The sequence below is a fragment of the Ambystoma mexicanum genome, chromosome 3q (genome assembly GCF_040938575.1).
Source record: "Ambystoma mexicanum isolate Mex_15411 chromosome 3q, UKY_AmexF1_1, whole genome shotgun sequence".
In the NCBI taxonomy this organism is placed as follows: Eukaryota; Metazoa; Chordata; class Amphibia; order Caudata; family Ambystomatidae; genus Ambystoma; species Ambystoma mexicanum.
Genome location: NC_090926.1, coordinates 611,516,953 through 611,536,641, shown reverse-complemented (window position 1 = coordinate 611,536,641; position 19,689 = coordinate 611,516,953). Strand labels below are relative to the sequence as shown.

Here is a 19,689-nt window from a genome sequence, read left to right as displayed (position 1 = left end):
CGGACAAAATAGCCCTACTTCAAAGCAAAATTGATTCTAAAAAGATCAGCCTATCAAACAGCCAATCCGTGAAGCCTGTGTTTGAGCAACAACCCCCCAAATGCCCACCTTTTGCCTTCTCCCAGGTTACTCCAAAAGAGGTGGAACACATCATCAAAGGGCTAAAACCCTCTTGTTGTCAAGGAGACACTTGTCCTGCCTCCATCATTAAGGAAGGAGCAACAGATTTGTCCCCATTCATTGCCACTCTGATAAACTCCTCATTCAAGTCAAGCTTAGTCCCTAACAATCTCAAGGAGGCATGGGTCATGCCCCTCTTAAAAACAAAAACAACCTAGACCCCAACATTCCCACCAACAATAGGCCCATCACTACCGTCCCTTTCCTCTTAAAAATTCTGGATAGAGTTGCATACCTGCAAATCCAGAGACACCTAGAGGAAAACAACTTACTTTCCCTTTGAAAGTCAGGCGTCCGACCCAGACATGGTACCGAGACAGCACTCCTGGACTTGAAAATCCAGATGGATGAGGCGAAGGACAAAGGTAATCTGGTGATCTTACTGTTGTTAGACGTGTCTTCAGCTTTCGATTTAGTCAATCATCAAATCCTAACTGTCCACCTAACCACTGCAGCAGCCTTTTCCACCAATGCCACTAACTGGATAAAATCCTTCTTAGCCAACCGTACCACCAGAGATTTCTCTCCTTCAGCAGACCCGATCCCTACTCACCGTGGGGTTCTTCAGGGCTCTTGCGTCTCAACAACGCTTTATAACATATTCACGAAGCTCCTCTTCGATCGCTTGGCCAATATGGGTGTCATCTACACGAACTATGCAGATGACACCCAGGTCCTCATTCTGCCCACAGGCCACTATGTGGAGGACTCCAAGCTAATCAATCAAATCTACTTGGAAATTCAGGCTTGGATGGCCACTAATAATCTTTGCCTCAATGATGAAAAGACTCAGCTCCTGATCGTCGGCACCCAAACACGCCTAAATAAACTGGACTAGAAGTACACCTCCTTCAATATTGATGGAAACTGGATCAAGGTCACTAAGGAAATTAAAACCTTGGGAGTTTACCTCAATTCCACTTCTTCTCTAAAGAAGGAAGTCAGCGCTGTTGTATCCTCTACAGTTTATACTAATAAGCTAATCTATGCCTGTAAACCCTATCTTTCTGTTAGTAGCTGCTTAACTCTACCCAGAGCATTAGCTCTGTCTAAAATTGACTATAATTGATTTATTTGAACACAAAAGAAAGCCTTGCATGTGTTTTGAGCCTTTAACAGCTCTTCATCTGAGGCTTAGCTTCAGCTAATGGACTTCTAAATGCAATATGGACAGTGCCAGGAATTAATTCTCAAATTGCCGCGCAATTGCGGTAAGGCTTAGCGGTCGTGGAAAAATGACAACTAGGATTCCAGTGTGCTATAGGACTCTATGGGGATGGGGACTTACAATTTACCAGCGCCTGAGTTCCCGGGCAGCCAACTCGTAATCAACCAGTGGGACTAAAGTCAGGAGCCAGTAAAATATTACAGGTCTGGCAGCAACCCGCTGGTAGCACTGGTAGGGTTACCGCCGGACCCGTAATGAGGCCCACTGTCTTTCTTTAAAATATCTTTGCAAATCGCCTGGTGTACTCTCCTGCCAGGACTTCTCTTGGGTAGTTTCAACTGCTTGATATACTCCCCTGCCAGGACGACTTGTGTGTTTTTCAAGTGCCTGGTATCTTTCTGTTGCCAGGACTACTTATGTGTTTTTACAATTCCTCTGTATCACCAAACATATATCGTTCTTGACTCAGTATTTCTGTCTGCGTCAATATTCATAAAACATTTTCCCAACACTTGCATCTCATGCATTGGTATCATATTGGATTTTGATTCTGTACTTTGCCTTTTCTGCTTTCAAATAGTCTTCTTATGGTTCCGGTATTAGCAATCTCATAACGTTCAAATTATCGTTGGTACAGTTGCCGGAACGCCATGGGGTCCCTGCAGCGTCTCCAGTCCTGTTCGCGCTTCTGTGGCCTGGCTCTTCTGCTCGCTCCCCACTCTGGAATGTGCTGACGTTCTTTCATCTTCCATCGCGGCTCTGCTGTCACACGCGTGCTTCCCTTCAGGTTCTGATAATGAGAAGGCTGTCTTTCCGAGCTGCCGAGCACACAGGAACTCTCTTGTGGATCCTGGCATTCCGCAGCCTGTCCTGCTTGTGCACTGTGTCTCTCCTTCTGTGTCGGCGAACTCCACTGCTCTGCCACACCGGCTTGGGCCTCCATCATTTGTGAGCCTCTGCTGGGGAACTAAAGTCTTCTCCTGCACTGCCACACTCCTTAGTGTGGTTGCCATCTTTAAATATCCCGCTCATAGATGGTTTTGTGGAACAACTAGTCTGCACATTAACATAGGAGCCAAAGGGAACCTGCTCTCACCCCCCGTAAATAGACTAGGTAGGTGACCGGTAGACCGGTGACACCCTGCTGGGAACCTGATCTCAGCATTCCGAGTGAGGACCAAATGAGGGGGAGCCTGAGATCCAGGCATCAGTTGGGGACGGGCAGGGAGGAGGGGGGGTGGGAAGGTGTGCTGTGAACGTAGTTCTTAGGGGAAAGGGGGAGAGGGCTAGTTGGGGAGTTATTGTTGTATTTGGGAGGGGTACAAGCCCATACTCATGCCAAACGAGACGGGAGGGAGGAACAAAGAGGGAGGGATAGGGGACAAACCACGCATGGCGATGGGTAGTCTTAGAATTGTGACCTGGAACGTGAGAGGCTTAAATAGTTATCTGAAGAGGAACAAAGTAATGATGTACCTGAGAAGGATGAAAGTGGACATAGCGCTGGTGCAGGAAACCTACGTCACTAGAGAGAAACTGGTGGTGGTCAGGAAAAAGTGGAAAGGGACCACCATAGGAGCGACATACTCTGCTTATGCTAGGGGGGTGGTTACCTGGTAGCACCTAATGTGCCATTCCAGTTGCTGCAGGCCACAGCGGAGCCGGATGGGAGGGTGGTACTGATGCGGGGGTTGCTGGAAAATAGAGAAGTGAGCATTATAAATACATATGCCCCCAACCAAGACACAGCGGCTTATTTCAGGGCTCTATACGACAAAATGAGTCCCCACCTGGGGAGCACGATTATATGGGGAGGGGACTTTAACTGCACGTTCTACCCTAAAATAGATACGTCGGATGATAAACTAAATAGGCCCAACCCCACCACGAAAGCACTATAGGCCCTGTTGAGAGATTTTGAACTAGAGGATATCTGGAGACAGCAACACACGAAGGATAGGCAGTACTCGCACTACGCCGCCCCGCATGGCCTGTACACGAGATTGGATTATATTTTTGTTGCTTCGGAACTTGCAGGGAAACGATATGCGAGAGTATTATCGGACCAATCCCCCTTGTCTTGGAGTGGAGGCACCAGCCTCCCAGAGCGAGAATCCCGACATGGAGGCTCAGGAGCGAATCCCTGCAGGACTTGGTATTCCGAGAGGATTTAAGGGATGAGATTATTGAGTACTTTGACATTAATACAGGGAGTGTGCAGTCAGAGGGAACCTTATGGGAGGCCCAAATTAAACGATGGAGAACGGTAGAACCTGGACGCCCCAATCACAATAGAGTAATTAGAGACGGTGGTCCTGCACCTACCCACATGCAAAGCCCTGGGGTCGGACGGGCTCCCTACTGAATTCTATAAAACATATAAGCAGGAAGTACACCCCCCCACACTCCCCCCCGCCCAACACCCCCTGCTGCTGGCCATGCTCAACGCGGTGTTCGAGAAAGGAAGACTGCCGGATTTCCTGAGAGAGGCAGCGATTTTACTGCTACTAAAAACAGGCAAGCCAAGCACAGATTGCGGATCATATAGACCCCCTATATATGCTGAACCAAAAGAGCTAAATTCTAACGGCAAGTGCTGGCAAACAGACTCAAAAGGGTAATTGGTAAACTTATACACCCCGATCAAACAGGCTATGTTCCTGGCAGGAACATAATGGACAACCACAGGAGACTGCATCGCATTATAGAACAGACAGAGAAGGACCCAGGCGAAATGGCTATACTCTCGCTGGACGCAGTAAAAGCTTTTCACTCTGTGAGGTGGCCGTGGTTGTTGGCAGCCCTAAAAGAATGCGGGATTGGATCAGGGTACCTGAGGTGGGTCAAGATGATATACAGCTCCCCAATGGCCAGGGTCAAAACGGGCGCGATAATCTCAAATAAATGGCAGCTTGATAGGGGCACTAAATAGGGCTGCCCCTGGTTGCCCATTCTTTACATTCTGGCATTAGAACCACTAGCGATCTGTCTCAGACAACGGGGAGATGGGTATCCATACGAAGGGGGGACCGCACCTGACATCATTGTACGCCAATGCTGTATTGCTGTACCTGCGCTTCCCAGAGGAAAACGTACAGTATGTCCTGAAAGTGATGGACCGCTATGCGACCCTTTCGGGCATAGCGGTAAATCCCAAGAAGTTGAGCATGTTCCCCCTGGGAAGATATAGAGGGGCCCTGCACAGGAGCCTACCTGTTTGCCGATACCCTGGCAGACCAGGACATTTCGATACTTGGGGATTAACATATATCATATGGCCGCGGACTAACACATATACAATACGGAAAGGGAAGTGGAAGGCATCGGGAATAGTATGGGGTTCTGGGCAAAGCTCCCCCTGGCCATGATGGGAAGGGCGGCCCTGATCAAGATGGTGGTTCTGCCCAGGCTATTACATTTTTTCACGAATATTCCATACATGCTCCCCAAACGCTTTTTCACAAAGCTCCCTAGCTTATGCAGGGGTTTCCTGTGGCATAATTCCAGGAACAGGGTGGCCCTTTGGAAGCTGCAGAACCCATGTGAGAAGGGGAGCATAAACCTACCGAATTTCGAGATATACTATCTGGCGGGACAGCTCCAGTATGTGGTAAGGTGGCTGTCCGATGAAGAGACGGCAGAGGCTAGGCTGTTGGCAAGGATTCTGCTCCATTCTTTCTGAGAGAACTGGTGTGGATGCCTCAATTTGAGATGCAAGGTGGTGCGAGATTGCTGGATCTGGGACAGAAAATGTGACGCAGAGCGTGGCAAATAGCGGGGAATCCGACCCCAAGCTCCCCGCATGTGCCGCTTGTGGCACTATGCGACGAGGACATGCAAATGATAAAAATGATCCGCAAATACTGGGAATCGATGGGCCTTGCGACCCTCGGGGACATATGGCAGGAGGGGGAGATACTAGTCTTCAGAAGATAATGGAGGGCACCGGGGTGCACGGAGGACAATACATCACATATACAAGAATTATTAAGCAACAGCGAGAAAGATGGCCTGAGGTAGGACTAGCGGAACAACCCGATACAGCCATTGAGACGATGTACGATATTTCGGAGGGCGGGCACGAAATATCCCGAATGTATTAATTATTGATGACCAGGGTGGGCAAGGAGTTGCTCCAACTGAGGCGGGACTGGGAGGTGGAGGCGGGAGAACCTTTGCTAGACGGACAATGGGAGAGGGCCCAGAGGTATCATGAAAAGGTTTCCCGGAATGCGAGGCTAGAGCAGATTCAGTTATGTCACCCACAGGGTATAAATGACCCCTAGTAGAATTGCCAGGTTTGGAAGCTCAGCGATACAGGAGTGCCCAAGGTGTGGGGAGCTGGATGCCGGGATGACTCGCATGTTCTGGGCATGCCCGGAAGTGGGCAGATTCTGGATGGAGGTCAAACAACACCTGTCTCAAAAGGGGGATTCAGTTGGAGGTGGAGTCAGTATGGGCATGCATGCTGGGGGGTTTCGTCAGACCACGCAACCTGAAGCACATCAGCAAGATGAAAGACCTAGCTTACATCTTGGCCAAACGTAGAATTGCAATGGGCTGGAAAGCAGCCCAAAGACCCAAAATAGAGGTATGGTGGGCCGACCTCCTGAAATGGGCAGAGGCGGAGACGGCGGCAGGGTGGGAAACTGTCACCAGGGGAGGGGAGGAGGAGGTGGGACCCCTGATAGAGTGGAGACAACTAGTGGCAACGATGGTGGGACTCCCTCAGGCTGAACTTAGCGAAGAGGACACGCTCAAGAACAAAGAGGGGACAAACCCTAAGGAACGAATTCTGAGGTAGTGAAGGAAGGGCTCGAGTTGAGGGGGTGGGAGGAGGACGACTATGATGTAAAACATGTGGAAATAATGATGTGATGCATACATGTGAATGTCCTACATGTTGGTAAAGTTGGTGTGTTGTTTATAAAACAATAAAAGTTTAAAAAAAGAAATAAAAAAAACTATTCTCACATTGAGTTTCACGCTACTAATACGTTGTAGCAACTCCTTCATCCTCCTTGTCTCGGTTCTTGGGAGTCGGAGTACATAGTTGTCATTGGACATTACTCTTTTGGATAGTCTTTCTCAGTAGTTTTTCGTGAGAGAACAGTTTCACAAAAAGGTGGACCGAAACCAAAAGAGTTTTGATGGACCTTTGATTCTTTACGCAATAGGCGTGGGTTTGATCCAAAGAATATTGACAAGGGGTTTCTTTACTTCCTTTAGAAGGGGATCCAGGTACCTGGCAATATGCCTTTAAAGTATTGGGCATTGGCGGGTCTTCCTCATGGGAAAGGGGTGGGGGCATACTGCATTTTGTCCAATGAATTCATGACAGTAGTTGTTCCTCCTATGTGATCCTCCCTCATACAGCAGCCCCCAGGGTCAGGATCAGGTAGCAGGTGCCATCCACTGGCCACATGGGAGGATGTCACCGCTGGGAAAACGGGGGGGATTAGTCCATCAAATTCATCACATCTGACACCCTCTCTGTCTTTGGATTCTGACAAATTGTAAGATCGGGTAGAAACAGCATTTCTTTTCAAAACTACTATAATAGTCTTAATACTGATTTATGTGAAAAGGCTTACTGTAGTGCTTTATACCCTGTGCTTTAATGTATTGTGTTCAATGTTTTTATATTTTGCATTGTGTCATTTAATTGTATTGGGTGGTCACATTTGATGCAAAACTAGAGAGTAGTCCCTTTTTAGTAATGAATATTTATGGTCCTCTAGGAGGAAGGCAAACAGATATAATTATGACATTTTTAGCTGAACTCATTGGATATGCCATAAGGGGGGAGGCTACAATCATAATAGGAGGTGATTGGAATGCAGTTTGTAGCACAGTTGAACATCCTACACCCACAAACGGGAAATTCAAATCTGAAAGTATGAATAGAGGGAAACCAATTGGACAAATATTACAGGGACCAAAATGGTCAAATTTCATGACTATGTATAACCTGGTGAATTCTAGCAGGTTTTTAGTAGAGGAAGCTATTGGTTATCCTACGTGATGTAATGCACATATATAAATATAATCAATTATACTGGTCTAATAAGTCAGCCGATTGGGCATTAGAGTTCAGGGTGTACTTAGAACTGAGTAGAACTAAGGTGACATGATTAATAGCTGGCCCTTCAAATAAAACAGATAAATTGAAACATAAATGAAAAGGGATCCCCCTGAAACATTTTGAAAAATTATAGATGTTTCCTACACCCAATGCATGTTAATGGAGTTATTTCAAAATGTAGATTTCAGTATATTTAACAACTCTGTGTTTGTTGTTTTAGGTAAGATGATTACTGAATACCTTCAGAATCATGCTGGTGTCTTCACAGAACCGTCTTGGGATCAGATGGACGTTTATCACTGGAGCATCCTTTTGGCTTCAAATCTACTAACCATTTAACTCAAAGAAGTTATGTTAAGAAATATGTGTTCTGCTTTACATTCAGGTGTTTGATGCTAAATGGGTGATACGTTTCATTTAAATCTTGGGCACACAGCATACTAATCCCAAAGCATTGAATGAAGCTTGTAACTACAAAACTTCTGTGAACGTTCCTCCAGAGTGCATATTTGGTATAGAAATATGACCATCCATGAAAGGAAAGCCGAATAGACACCCGCATGGAGAATGTGGCCTTTTGTCGGTGCACAGAAGAAACAAAAAAGTGTTTGTTTTGGAAGATCTACACTGTTGACACAGGTGGTATTTAGTTGCCATTTTTTATTTAAGATTTTATATTAGAGGAGCACATGTAACCTTAAGGTTCTGGAGGACCAAAAACAATATCTTTTCATGTTTTTATATACTTCACTAACATCACACATTGTCTTCAAAACTGTAAGCGGCTTCATGTATTTCCAGATATCATGAACATTTTTAACAGTGGATGTACAAAAATTTAATGTATTCATTCTGAAAATGTCCATTTTCACTTTGTGGAAATTAATTTGCCATTTTTGTTGAAATGGGGAAATTAACCATAGTCCCTATTTAGCAAATAATTGCAAATGCAATGTTTGTCATCTATATAAGTGAAGATGTATTTGCTTTTTGAGCTATGCCTGTTAATTACTTGACATGAGGCAAAATATTGTCCCAAATCTGTTCAGTGTTTCATGTGGGGCTTTTTTTAATTGTTCACAATTTTGTAATAATTGTATGTCTTCATGGAAGTAGTATCTCATATGTTTTTTTTAATGTTTCAGTCTCAATAATCTTGTGTTGTTCAATTTTTCAGTCTTGATAATCTCTGAACATATGTTTCATAACATCCAGCAGCTTCTTTAGGAGCGTTTCATATTTACTATGCTGAGATAGATGAGCGTTTTCCTTAAATAAAGTGGTGTATATATGTATAGAATGAACTATTGATACTTGCATCTGTGCAATAATGGTATGCATACACTCAGCATAATTCCAGCATAAAACATGGCAACCCAAAATATGTTATTTGCATTTGTATATGGCCTCCTGCCATAGTTTGATGTCAGAGATTTGCCTGTCAGAAAGGCAAAGGAGTATGATAGAACATTCAGTAGTGATATGGAGAAAATCATTCAGTTTGTAACAAATCTCATTCTATTCTTGACTTATTTTTTCGTTCTGATTTTCAATTTTCATTTTCCCTGTCTAACTGAAACCTGAATCTCCCCTGACAACTCCTTTATCCAGCCTCCCTTCATACTGCTTCCACTACGTTCTAGGGGCACAGGAATTCTCTATAATTCCTCCTGGTCTCTTCTACCTCCTCCTTCTAGTTTCCCAAGCTGCCCTTCCTTTGAATATCACTTTTGATCCTTTTTCTAATCCTTTCCCTCTTCTTGTTTTCTATCGTCCTCCTGGTTCACTTGTTGATTTTCTTGAACATCTTGATCTTCTCTTATCCCACCTTCTCTGCCTCTTTTTCTTGGGGATTTCAACCTCCCCTCCTCCAATGCATTGTTCCCTTTGCTGCTTTTACGTGCCGACTTTTATCATTTGCATTCCTTCCCTCCCCCACTTCTCATCAGTCTGGTTCCACCCTCGAATACATTTTTTCCTCACCACCTCCTCCTCTCCTGTGTATTCCTGTCCCTTTTATGCCTCTGATCACCTATTGCTTTCTTTCCCCTCCTTCATCTACTTACTTCTTTGACTATCTTTACTCACCGTAATCTTTCTTCATTTGACTCTTTTCTTTCTTCTTTGCACTCTTCTCTTCCATCAATCATGCTTTTCTCTTCCTTCTCACTGATACAGCTGCTAGTACTCTACATTCTTCTATGATATCCATGCTTGACCTAACCTTTCCTCTGTGCCCTTTTTCTCCTAATCGTAAAGTTGAACAGCAATGGAAAAATTCTCGCTCCCACCTTGACTTCATCATGCTCTCAACTTTGCATTCCTCCATTGACTCTGCTTTACTTACTGCAAAGAAAAACATATTTTTTGGAACTCAAACATTCTTTATCTCATCACACTTGTTTCCTCTATCAGCTTATTCCAAATACTCTCTCTCCTAAAGTGCCTGATCATCTGCTTTTTCGTCTGTTTTCCTCAGACTTTGCAAACTATTTCACATCTTTTTTTTTTATATTTGTTTTTGGTTTATTAGAAAACCTTTACAAAAGAACAGTATTAAAAATTCAGATTTCGTACAAAAAGCAGTTTTTCCTGCATATTTAAGAATACAGAAAGTGAAAGAATAAAGCAAAAGGGTGAAATAACAAGGTAAAATAAAGGTTCAGAAACCAGGGATTTAACTAAGCAGACTGATCCCCTTGACTGGAGGGTTCAAGAACTTGGCTAGTCTGTTGATGGTTCCTTAAGATAGTAAGCTTCACCAAAATTTATACACTCTCAGCAGTTAGCATGACTTCTTGGCCAGAGATCAGTCTGTCCCAAAATGCATCCTGAACTAGGTTCTCCTCTCTGGTTACAAATCTCCCCAGTGAGGATACCCTGATCGCCCATGTGCCTTCGCACTCCTGCAGCAGGTGTTTGAGGGATTGTAAGTTCGGAGTGGCACAGATCTTGCAAAGGCTTATTGCCTTCTCGCCCTGGTTTCTTTGGACCAGTATTTCACCCGTGTGGGCTATATTCAGTCTGAGCCTGAGAAAGTTGTTTCTGATTCTTTGGTCTGGGAATTTTTCCAGGTAATGCGGGATGGTGCCAAGCTTTCTGTCCGCTGTCAGGAATAGGTTTGGAGGGTTAAGCCTTCTGATTCCCTCGATCGTTTTGATCCAGTCCTCCCCAGTGAGGATACCCTGATCGCCCATGTGCCTTCGCACTCCAGCAGCAGGTGTTTGAGGGATTGTAAATTCGGAGAGGCACAGATCTTGCAAAGGCTTATTGCCTTCTCGCCCTGGTTTCCTTGGTCCAGTATTTCACCCGTGTGGGCTATATTCAGTCTGAGCCTGAGAAAGTTGTTTCTGATTCTTTGGTCTGGGAATTTTTCCAGGTAATGCGGGATGGTGCCAAGCTTTCTGTCCGCTGTCAGGAATAGGTTTGGAGGGTTAAGCCTTCTGATTCCCTCGATCGTTTTGATCCAGTCCTCCGTTTCTAATGTTTTTGAAACTTTGCTTTGGGGCTCTCTTATCACTCTGGTTATGCCCATAGAAGTGGATGTATCCTCGACTCCTATCTGTTTAGGGCCCGGGCGATTGCCATACCTTCCTTCCTCCTCTGATTCAAATACCCGAAGACCTTCTTTAGCCAGATCATGTTTGTTAGTGATGAGGGCCTGTTGCGCCTTTCTTGAAGTGAGGGCTATTTCCACGAAGAATTTATCTTCTCTGATCGGAAATGAAAGGTACTCGATGTCTTCTGAGGCAAAGAGAAACAAATTGTAGTTCTTTTTAATCCCTGAAAGTAGAACTGGTCTGCTAAGTGATTTTTCCTTATTTTGTTTTTCTAGTCTCAGCCATACTTTTGGAATGGTAAAATTAGGCATCACAGTTTCTTCTTTTCTTATGGGAGAGCAGTACTGTTTTCTTTCCAGTTTTTCTCTGCTATCATCCTGAGGACGTATTTCAAGATTTATGAATTTCCCTAATCCATTCCGACAATCTACTTCATTAAGTGTGGATCTTGATGGTATCGCTTCTTGGGCAACTATTGAGGGAGAAGCATTGGTGAGAGCGGAAGTAGAGCCTGTTTTCCCCATCGGTTTTAAGAAAATTGGCGCTAATTTTACAGCAACTTGTTTTTCCTCCAATTTACCCACATTTGCTTTTACCTTATTCGATTTTTGTTTCAGAAATATTGGGGCCATTTTGATGTTTGTATGGGCTAATTTTTGATTTTTGTTGTTTGGCTGCAAATGGGGATGTTGTAGGGTCCGTTTGCATACCAAAGTTTGAAGTTTGAATTTTGATGACACTGGAACCTTCCTTGCAATTTAGGCCTGCCTTTTTCTTCCCTTTTTCCCCCGGTACACGCTTATTGGCTTGTGAGGTAAGCGAATTTGTGGTCTGAGAAGAATTGGAAAGAGGCAGAGCAGCTATGCTAGTTTCCGCTGTCTTTTCACCAGGCGGAGTAGTCAGGTTTTTCAGAAATGTATTCTTTGCTGTTTTTTTAGGAACGTTATTTCTCTGGTTTTTTGATTTCTTCGTATTTGTGTCATGTAGAGTATAGAGAATGATCTCTTTAGACCTGCCCCCTTTTTTCCTTTTTTGCCACTTTTTGCTTTTGGTTTTCAAGGGTTCTTCTGGGCTCTGGCTCCCACTACCGGTCAATTGGTCCTGTGTATTGTCTCCGTGAGTTTTTTCGGCACTATCGCCAGTGTCTTCAATGATGTCAATGTCGACATTTGCCAGTCTTCGAAATTCTTCCAGAATAGAGTTTGAAAGCGGAGTGTCGTCAAAACAATCTTTTGCGCCCTCCCCTGTTGGGATCTTGTTCTGGTTTTGGGAGTTTTGTATTTCCAGATGGAGCTTCTTTAACAGCTCTTGAATTGTAACACTGCTTTTTGCTCCCTCTTTCAGTAAATTATGAATTTGTGCAATATCTAACCCTTGTTTGACTCCCTCAATTTGAGTTTCTTTCAGAATTGGGATCAAAATGGCGTTCATGATATTATTTGTGGCGACCAGTGATGATTCATTCTTCGAGATTTCATGTGACATCTCCAAGAGGAGACCCGCTTGTGTTTGTACCTCTGTTTTGAGAAGTTCAAATACTGAGACCAAAGAGTTTAAAACAAAGCTCAAAGCTGCCAAAGTACTTTCTCCTGGTGGGGGAGATCCCTCAGAAAAGATTGCTGTTGGATCTTCCAGTTGGTCTTGATGGATTGGCGAGCTCGCCCTATTATCTTGAATGGTATTTACGGGTGTTTGATTATTTTCTTCACTCTCTATTGATGGGGTATTTTCCAAATTCGTATGATCATGGGGGGGTGGCTGACAGATGGAATCGATAATGTTGACCAGGTCGTTGGCACTCTTGTTTCTTTTCCTACAAAAGTGGTCATTGATTCTCCTCTGAATCTTTCGTGTCGTCAGGGTATACTCCAGCCCTCGTTTCCAACCTTTCTGGATATGGAGATTTGGAAACAACCCCTCAGGGGTTTGCTGACTCTCTATATTGCTGAGAGCGTAGTTGGTAGTGCATACCGGCTGAGCTATAACAGGGTCAGAAGTGGTAGATACCCCCTGCCCAGCCTCGCTCCTTGCCTCCAGATATGACCCATCCTGTCCAGCCATCTCTTCCTCAAGAGGTGAACTCCGTAATCTCATTGCAGGCCTCGAACAAGAACAATGCTTATTACAGTTAGTGGAGAATCTTTTGTATTTATTTACCTTTCTGGTGCGGCCCCAGTGCGCCAAACAGTCGCTCAACAGTCCCTGGGCTTTACTCCTGTCGAGCTTAACGCCTCAAGGGTGGTAGCCTTCCTCCTTTAAAGCGGCCCGTAGTCACGTGACCAGGTCACGTGTCCCTCTCGCCCCGCCTCCTCCAGGAAGCGCGATGTTGCGAAGCCGGCAAGAGCCCAATGTAGCTCGCAGTGCCAGGCACACAGAAAACAGCCTCTGCACAGTCAGGAGAGTTCACCTTGCAGAGCACGTAGCACACAGTGCGGGCGGCAGCCTTCCTCCTTTAAAGTGGCCCGTAGTCACGTGACCGGGTCACGTGTCCCTCTCGCCCCGCCTCCTCCAGGAAGCGCGATGTTGCGACGCCGGCAAGAGCCCAATGTAGCTTGCAGTGCCAGGCACACAGAAAACAGCCTCTGCACAGTCAGGAGAGTTCACCTTGCAGAGCATGTAGCAAGGTGGAAATCAAAAGTGGAAAATCTCTAGGGCAGTTTTATATCTTCTTTTACCCCTTCCTCCTCTCCCTGTCCTACCTCTACATTCTTTTTATTTTTTTTAAACTTCATTTTATTGGAGTTATATCAAACAGATTACATCTTATACAACCAAATTTAACAATCATAACAAGAAAGCAGGTATTACAGTCAAATAGAAAGCGCGGTTGAGATTTAGTTTCATATATCAGCGAAATTATTGCATTTCGTTCCATCAACAGTTAACTCCCCTTTACAATGTCAATAAGCATTGGTCGCTCTTCTCCCATTTTTCCCTCCCTCACTCCCTCCACCCCACAAGATGTTATAAGCTGCCGCCATGGGATGTACTGTCTAGCGTTTGGCGGAATGGTTGATAGGTTTGTCAGACCTTGAGGCCTACCTTGTTCGGGAGGTTATCATGATGTTTCACTACTTATGGCATTGGTCATTCGCTAGGCGTTAGTGGGCTGTTCTGGGCATATATTTGTTGACAAACTCTAACCAAAAGATGTCGCATTGCGTGGCTTTCCCGTGTATAGATGCTGTGATTATTTTTCCATGATACACATATTGGACGTCACATTTACCCATTCTTTTTCTGTGGGGGTTACAGGGGATTTCCATTTCGAGGTCAATAGAGCTCTCACGGCTAGTAACAGTGGTTCAGCTATGTCTGTGACCCTTCTCAATTCATCCTCGATCCTCTCGAGACCAAATAAGATCAAGTAGGGGTCCGCTGTTCGTTGGATCCCTTCTAGATCCTTAATCCAACCTAGGACTTCATTCCAGTATATTTTGACGAGGACAACCCACCACATGTGCGAGTAATCTGCTGCAAACCCACATCCCCGCCAACACATTGGACTAGATGACTGATACATATTGGAGAGCCTGTGCGGGTCATATTGCCACCTATTCAATAATTTAATCGAGTGCAACTTATATTGGCATGATATCGAGGCCTTGGGTGCTGTCCTACATATCTTATCCCATATCTCTGGGTCGATGTCTTCGCCCATGTCCCTTTCCCATTTTAACCTAAGCGGTTCTGTTGAGCCCTTTCCCGCTTCCATTAGTGTTTTATACAAGGCATATATTAACCCTTTCGTTTCCGTCCTGGAGTCGAGTATGGTTTCAAAGGGGGTAAGTTCCCTGCTCAGCTTTTCCCTCCATTCTGGTTTTGACAATACACCCTTGATCTGCAGAAAGTGGAATGCAGACAGTGTGCCTATTCCAAGTGCCTCCTCTAGTTCAGGGAGTGCAATGAAGGAGTCCTTCTTTAGAAGTTGCGGCACCCTCTCCAGGCCTACCTCATACCAAGCTTGAAACCTTTCCACATTGGGGATCTGATCATTCATGCCCGGTGACCAGAGGTGACTTAATGGCGATGGCCATGTGGTAATCTTTTCCATATCTCTACTCTCTCGCCATATATCCCATATGGTTACAAACATCGGGTGTGTCTTAGATCTTTTCAGTACCCTCTTCCTAGGGGACCATAGCCATTCGGAGATTGTTGCCGGGCACAGTTAGTGATTGTCCATAGCAATCCACTGGGGTGTTTTTTGGTTACGAAGATGGGGAATAAGAATACGTAATTGGGCTGCCTTGTAATATTTTTGGATGTCTGGGAGACCCACTCCACCCTTGTCCTTTGGTAATGTCAAATTGGAGTACGGAATTCTGGGCTTTTTCCCTTGCCATAGGAATTTTAATATCGCCTTCTTGACTTTGGCAAAGAATTGATGTGGCATCTGAATGGGGGGCATTAGAAAGGGGTATAAAAATCTCGGGAGACAGGTCATTTTTATCGCATTTAAACGCCCCAACCAGGATATGGTTAGGTTATCCCATCGGGCAAGGTCTGCGTGAAATTTTTGGAGGAGCGCAGGGAAATTGGCTTCATATAAATCTTTTAGTGATCTTGTGACATGTATGCCTAAGTACTTCATTTTTTCGTGTTCAATCATAAGTCCCAGGGACTGGTATCTTTCTGTGTTTGTATCCATTGATCCCTGTAAGGGGAAAAGGATGGACTTAGATTTGTTAACCTTGAACCCGGATACTTGGCCGTATTCGTCTAAGAGGTACAAAGCCCTGGGAATGGATTTAGTGGGGTTCGTCACATGAAGGAGTAGGTCATCGGCATATAGCGCTACTTTGTATTCCTCGTCCCCTAGACGCATGCCTGTTGAGTATCCTGTCACATTTTTTGGGCCAGGAGTTCTACGGAGAGGGCGAAGAGAATTGCCGATAGGGGGCATCCCTGCCGGGTACCACGTTTCAGCTCGAACCATCTTGAGTATTCCACATTGACAGACACTGAGGCTTTAGGAGCGGTGTAGACTGCTTTTATCCCCCTTCTAAATTTCGGCCCTATTCCCACAGCATGGAGGACTGCGGCAAGGAAGCCCCATTCCACTCGATCGAAGGCTTTTTCAGCATCAATGGAGAGTAAGGCAGGATCGTTGCACATAGTTTGGGAGGCTTCAACCAAATGGAGAGTCTTTCTCATGGTGTCTGCACCCTGTCGTCCAATTATGAACCCTACCTGGTCGGGATGGACGAGATGGGGCATGTGGACCTCTAGCCTGGCTGCCAGGACTCTTGTGTAAAGTTTGGCATCAAGGTTGAGCAAGGATATGGGGCGGTATGATCCGCAACATTTGGGGTCTCTGCCTTCCTTGGGAATGACTAATATGAGTGCTCAGGCTAATGAGTCAGGGACAACCCTGTGTCAATGATTTCATTAAATAGGGCAGTCGGGAATGGAGCCAGGAGGGTACAAAAGGTTTTATAGAGCCGGCAGTGAATCCGTCTTCGCCCGGGGATTTGCCCAGTGTAAGTCATTTGATCGCCTCGTGTAATTCGTCTTCAGTTATGGGGGATTCAAGATGGGCCGAGTCAGTGCTTGCAACTTTCGGAAGAGCAATGCTAGCGAGGTAGTTGTCTATCTCTTGTGAGAGTGGGTCTACTTCTGAAGTGTATAGGGACTCGTAGAAATTTGCGAACAATTCTGGGATGGGGGGCATAGGTTGTGCCTGGTTAGGGGTTCGGTCTGTAATCACTTTCACCCTACGTTCTGCCCGCTGCATCCTGAGCCTGGCCGCTAGCAGCGCATCAGCCTTATCTCCCTTTTCATAAAATGTCTGCTTCAGTAGGTGTAGCCTACGTGCTATCTGACCATGTTCTAGGTGGTGGAGTTCTTCACGTTTTTTCCTGGCCTCTTGGATCTTATCGGGGTCCGTGGTGTCCCCCACCCTAGCTTCTCTATCAAGATGACATATTTCACTCCGGAGCATATTCTCAATAAGGGTTCTTTCCATTTTCCTCCGAGCCCCCTCCCGTATGAGGATCCCTCTCCAGGTTGCCTTGGCCGCCTCCCACACCATCTGTTTAGAGACCTCCCCGGTATCATTGGCTTTAAAGTATTCTTTGATATCTTTTCTTCGAGTTCCTCTTTGAAGACGGGGTCTCTCCATAGGGCCTCATTACATCTCCACTTCCCGCCCTTAACTGGTAGATGTTCCCACTGTATTTCTACTGTGACCATGTCGTGGTCGGACCACGTTATCGGGGTAATCCCTGAGTGTGAGGTGGTGTTCAGTTCTCGTGAAAGGTAGATGTAATGTCATGATCACTGCTTCCAAGGAGCCAGGACCAGCCCAACGTCCTTGGAAGCAGGCCCCTAACCCTAATCGTAGGCACCAGCCGGTCCCCACGGGGACCTTTTGGGCCATGTCATGGCGCCGGTGGCACCAGGCTCATCAGAATCATCGGTCCCGGCACTGGAAGCGCCGGGCTCATAATATGTGTGCAGATGCTTGGGTGGACTTACCTGCAGCAGACCATGCTGCTTACTTACCAGCCTCTTAGAAGTCCTCTGTGAACAGGAACTACTTTCTTACCTGGGTGGGGCAAGCTCCACTCCCTGGATTCAGCACTGGAAAGCTTCTGGAACTGGAACTCTTTTCTTACCTAGGCGGGGCCGTGGAGGAAGACGCCTCATCACTCCAAGGCTATTTAAACCACACCCGATAGACGAAACGTGCTTCGCGTTATTCTGCATCTGCAGCAGAACGCTCACCGAGTCTGTTCCAGCCTTTCTTCTTACGATCCCGAATCTGCAAGAGTCATACTCACCATTCCTGCATCCTGAATCTGCAAGAAGCATACTCACCATTCCTGCATCCAGTCGACAGCAGCACCTGCAGAGACAAGAAACAGCAGGTTAGCAAGGCAGCCTTATCTCGCAGTGCTACTCACCTGATCCATCGGCTGCGGTCATTTTCGGCACGCTGCACCTCCGCCTGCGAAGACAAAAGCATTGTCACTACTTACCGGCACTCCGTGAATTCTGGATTTCTTCACACTGCATCGCCGCCTGTGGAGATAAAAGCATCGTATCTACTTACGGACATTCCGCGGACTCCGGCGCTGCAAACCAACTTCTGAAAGACAAAAGAAGAGACATTAGACAGGTATTTACTTACGCCCATCGCGCTCTTCGCAATAGACTGCTCTTCAGCACGAACTACGCTGCAAGGAAAAGACAGTTAGAGCGCTTGCATTTACTCACGCATTTCCAGGCGCTTCACTCCATCTTCCTCAAGAGTCCTGCAAGACAAAAGGGAGAAAAGCATTATACGAAGTCCTGTTCAATGTTAACGTGCCTTGCACCTAAAGACTATAAAGACTAAAAAGGTGTCTGGAAACTCACCGCTCGTGCAGTTAACGACGGTAACGGTCTTCTGAGTCCAAGAGGCCTATGTTTCACCAGTGAAGGAACTGGCAACAGCGCCCTGCACCAGACGCAGATGGAGAGCCCAGCATTCACCTATCTAAGGTGAGCACGTTGACCTGGGGGCTCTACGGAGAGGGAGAGAGAGGAAGAGGGACATTGAACAACCCAGACCATTAACCCCCATATTCTTTCACCTGCAGAAACCTCACCCTACGAGTTCGACACACAGTGCGAAGAGGTTCGACCCCAGACCACCTTTCGAGTCACCTTTCGAGTCACAGACACCTTCCTGCCAAGATCAGCGCCTCCGTGGGAATCAGGTGAGCGTTACATGTAATCTATTCGGGTGAAAGTACTGTGTGGAGGTGAATAAAATGTATACCCTCTTTCATCAGGATGCATCATCCTCCATGTGTCTACTAGTGCATAGACCTGCATCATGTTTGCAAAATCACTGCGTTCTTCTCTCACAGAAACATCGACATCTGGGCGTCCCGCTTTCCGGTCTAAGTCGTGATCTGCCCATAGGTTGAAGTCTCTGCTTAGTAAAATATGGCTGGTGGCTTCCAACATTATTTTGGGGACAGTTTTAGAGAGGAATCAGAGCTGTCCTACATTGGGAGAGTAGATTGTGGCAATCGTTACGTCCACCCTCCCAATAGTCCCCACAACTAGCAAAGCTCGCCCTTCCGCACCTGACCAGGTTTTGTAGACCTGGAAATCAAGTCCCTTTCTGATAAGGATTCCCACTCCCTCTCTTTGCAATGCTCCTGAGCCCCAAAACTCCATGCCAAAATGTTTCCCCAGAATAGACCTCTCCTCCCCCTTCATATACTTTGTTTCTTGTAAGAGTAGGATATCAATGTTAGCCCTTTGGAATTCCCGTAGGACTAACAACCTCTTAGTAGGTGAGTTACGGCCTTTGCCATTAAGCGACCCGACTTTCAAGGGGCCTCGTATGCTTGCATTAGAAGTGGCCATCAGTATATGACAATGCGATATTCACAACAATGGCTCGCCATATCTTGTGTTCCGTACCCTGAACCAATCTTAGTGACTTTCCCATCCCAGCAGCGAGTAAAAGTTCTGTAATAGTTGTACCCTCCCCCTTGTCTTGCAGATCCCTCCATCTCCCTCCCACGCACCCCCCCCATACATCGGCGTCCGAGCAGGTCCAGTTGGATTCACTGAACTAGCAGCGAACCACCAGTAGGGACCATCGTCGCGCGGTCCTTTACTTAACAATAAACACCGCATAAATCTGAGCCTCCTCCTCCCAACCCCCCCCTTTCACCCCAACTTACAACCAT

The 19,689-nt window shown here is 45.9% G+C and overlaps 1 protein-coding gene across 3 annotated transcripts in view; it reads left to right on the top strand.

Moving 5' to 3' along the window:
• Nucleotides 1–8,733, top strand: part of TMEM220 (transmembrane protein 220) — a 371,482-nt gene extending 362,749 nt beyond the window's left edge. For all 3 annotated transcript variants that reach the window (XM_069654507.1, XM_069654506.1, XM_069654505.1), the window contains one exon: nt 7,654–8,733. In XM_069654507.1, coding sequence (XP_069510608.1) covers nt 7,654–7,657 — 4 coding nt within the window. In that variant the 3' untranslated portion in view covers nt 7,658–8,733. The remainder of the gene's footprint in view (nt 1–7,653) is intronic.
• The last annotated feature ends 10,956 nt before the right edge of the window (nt 8,734–19,689 follow it).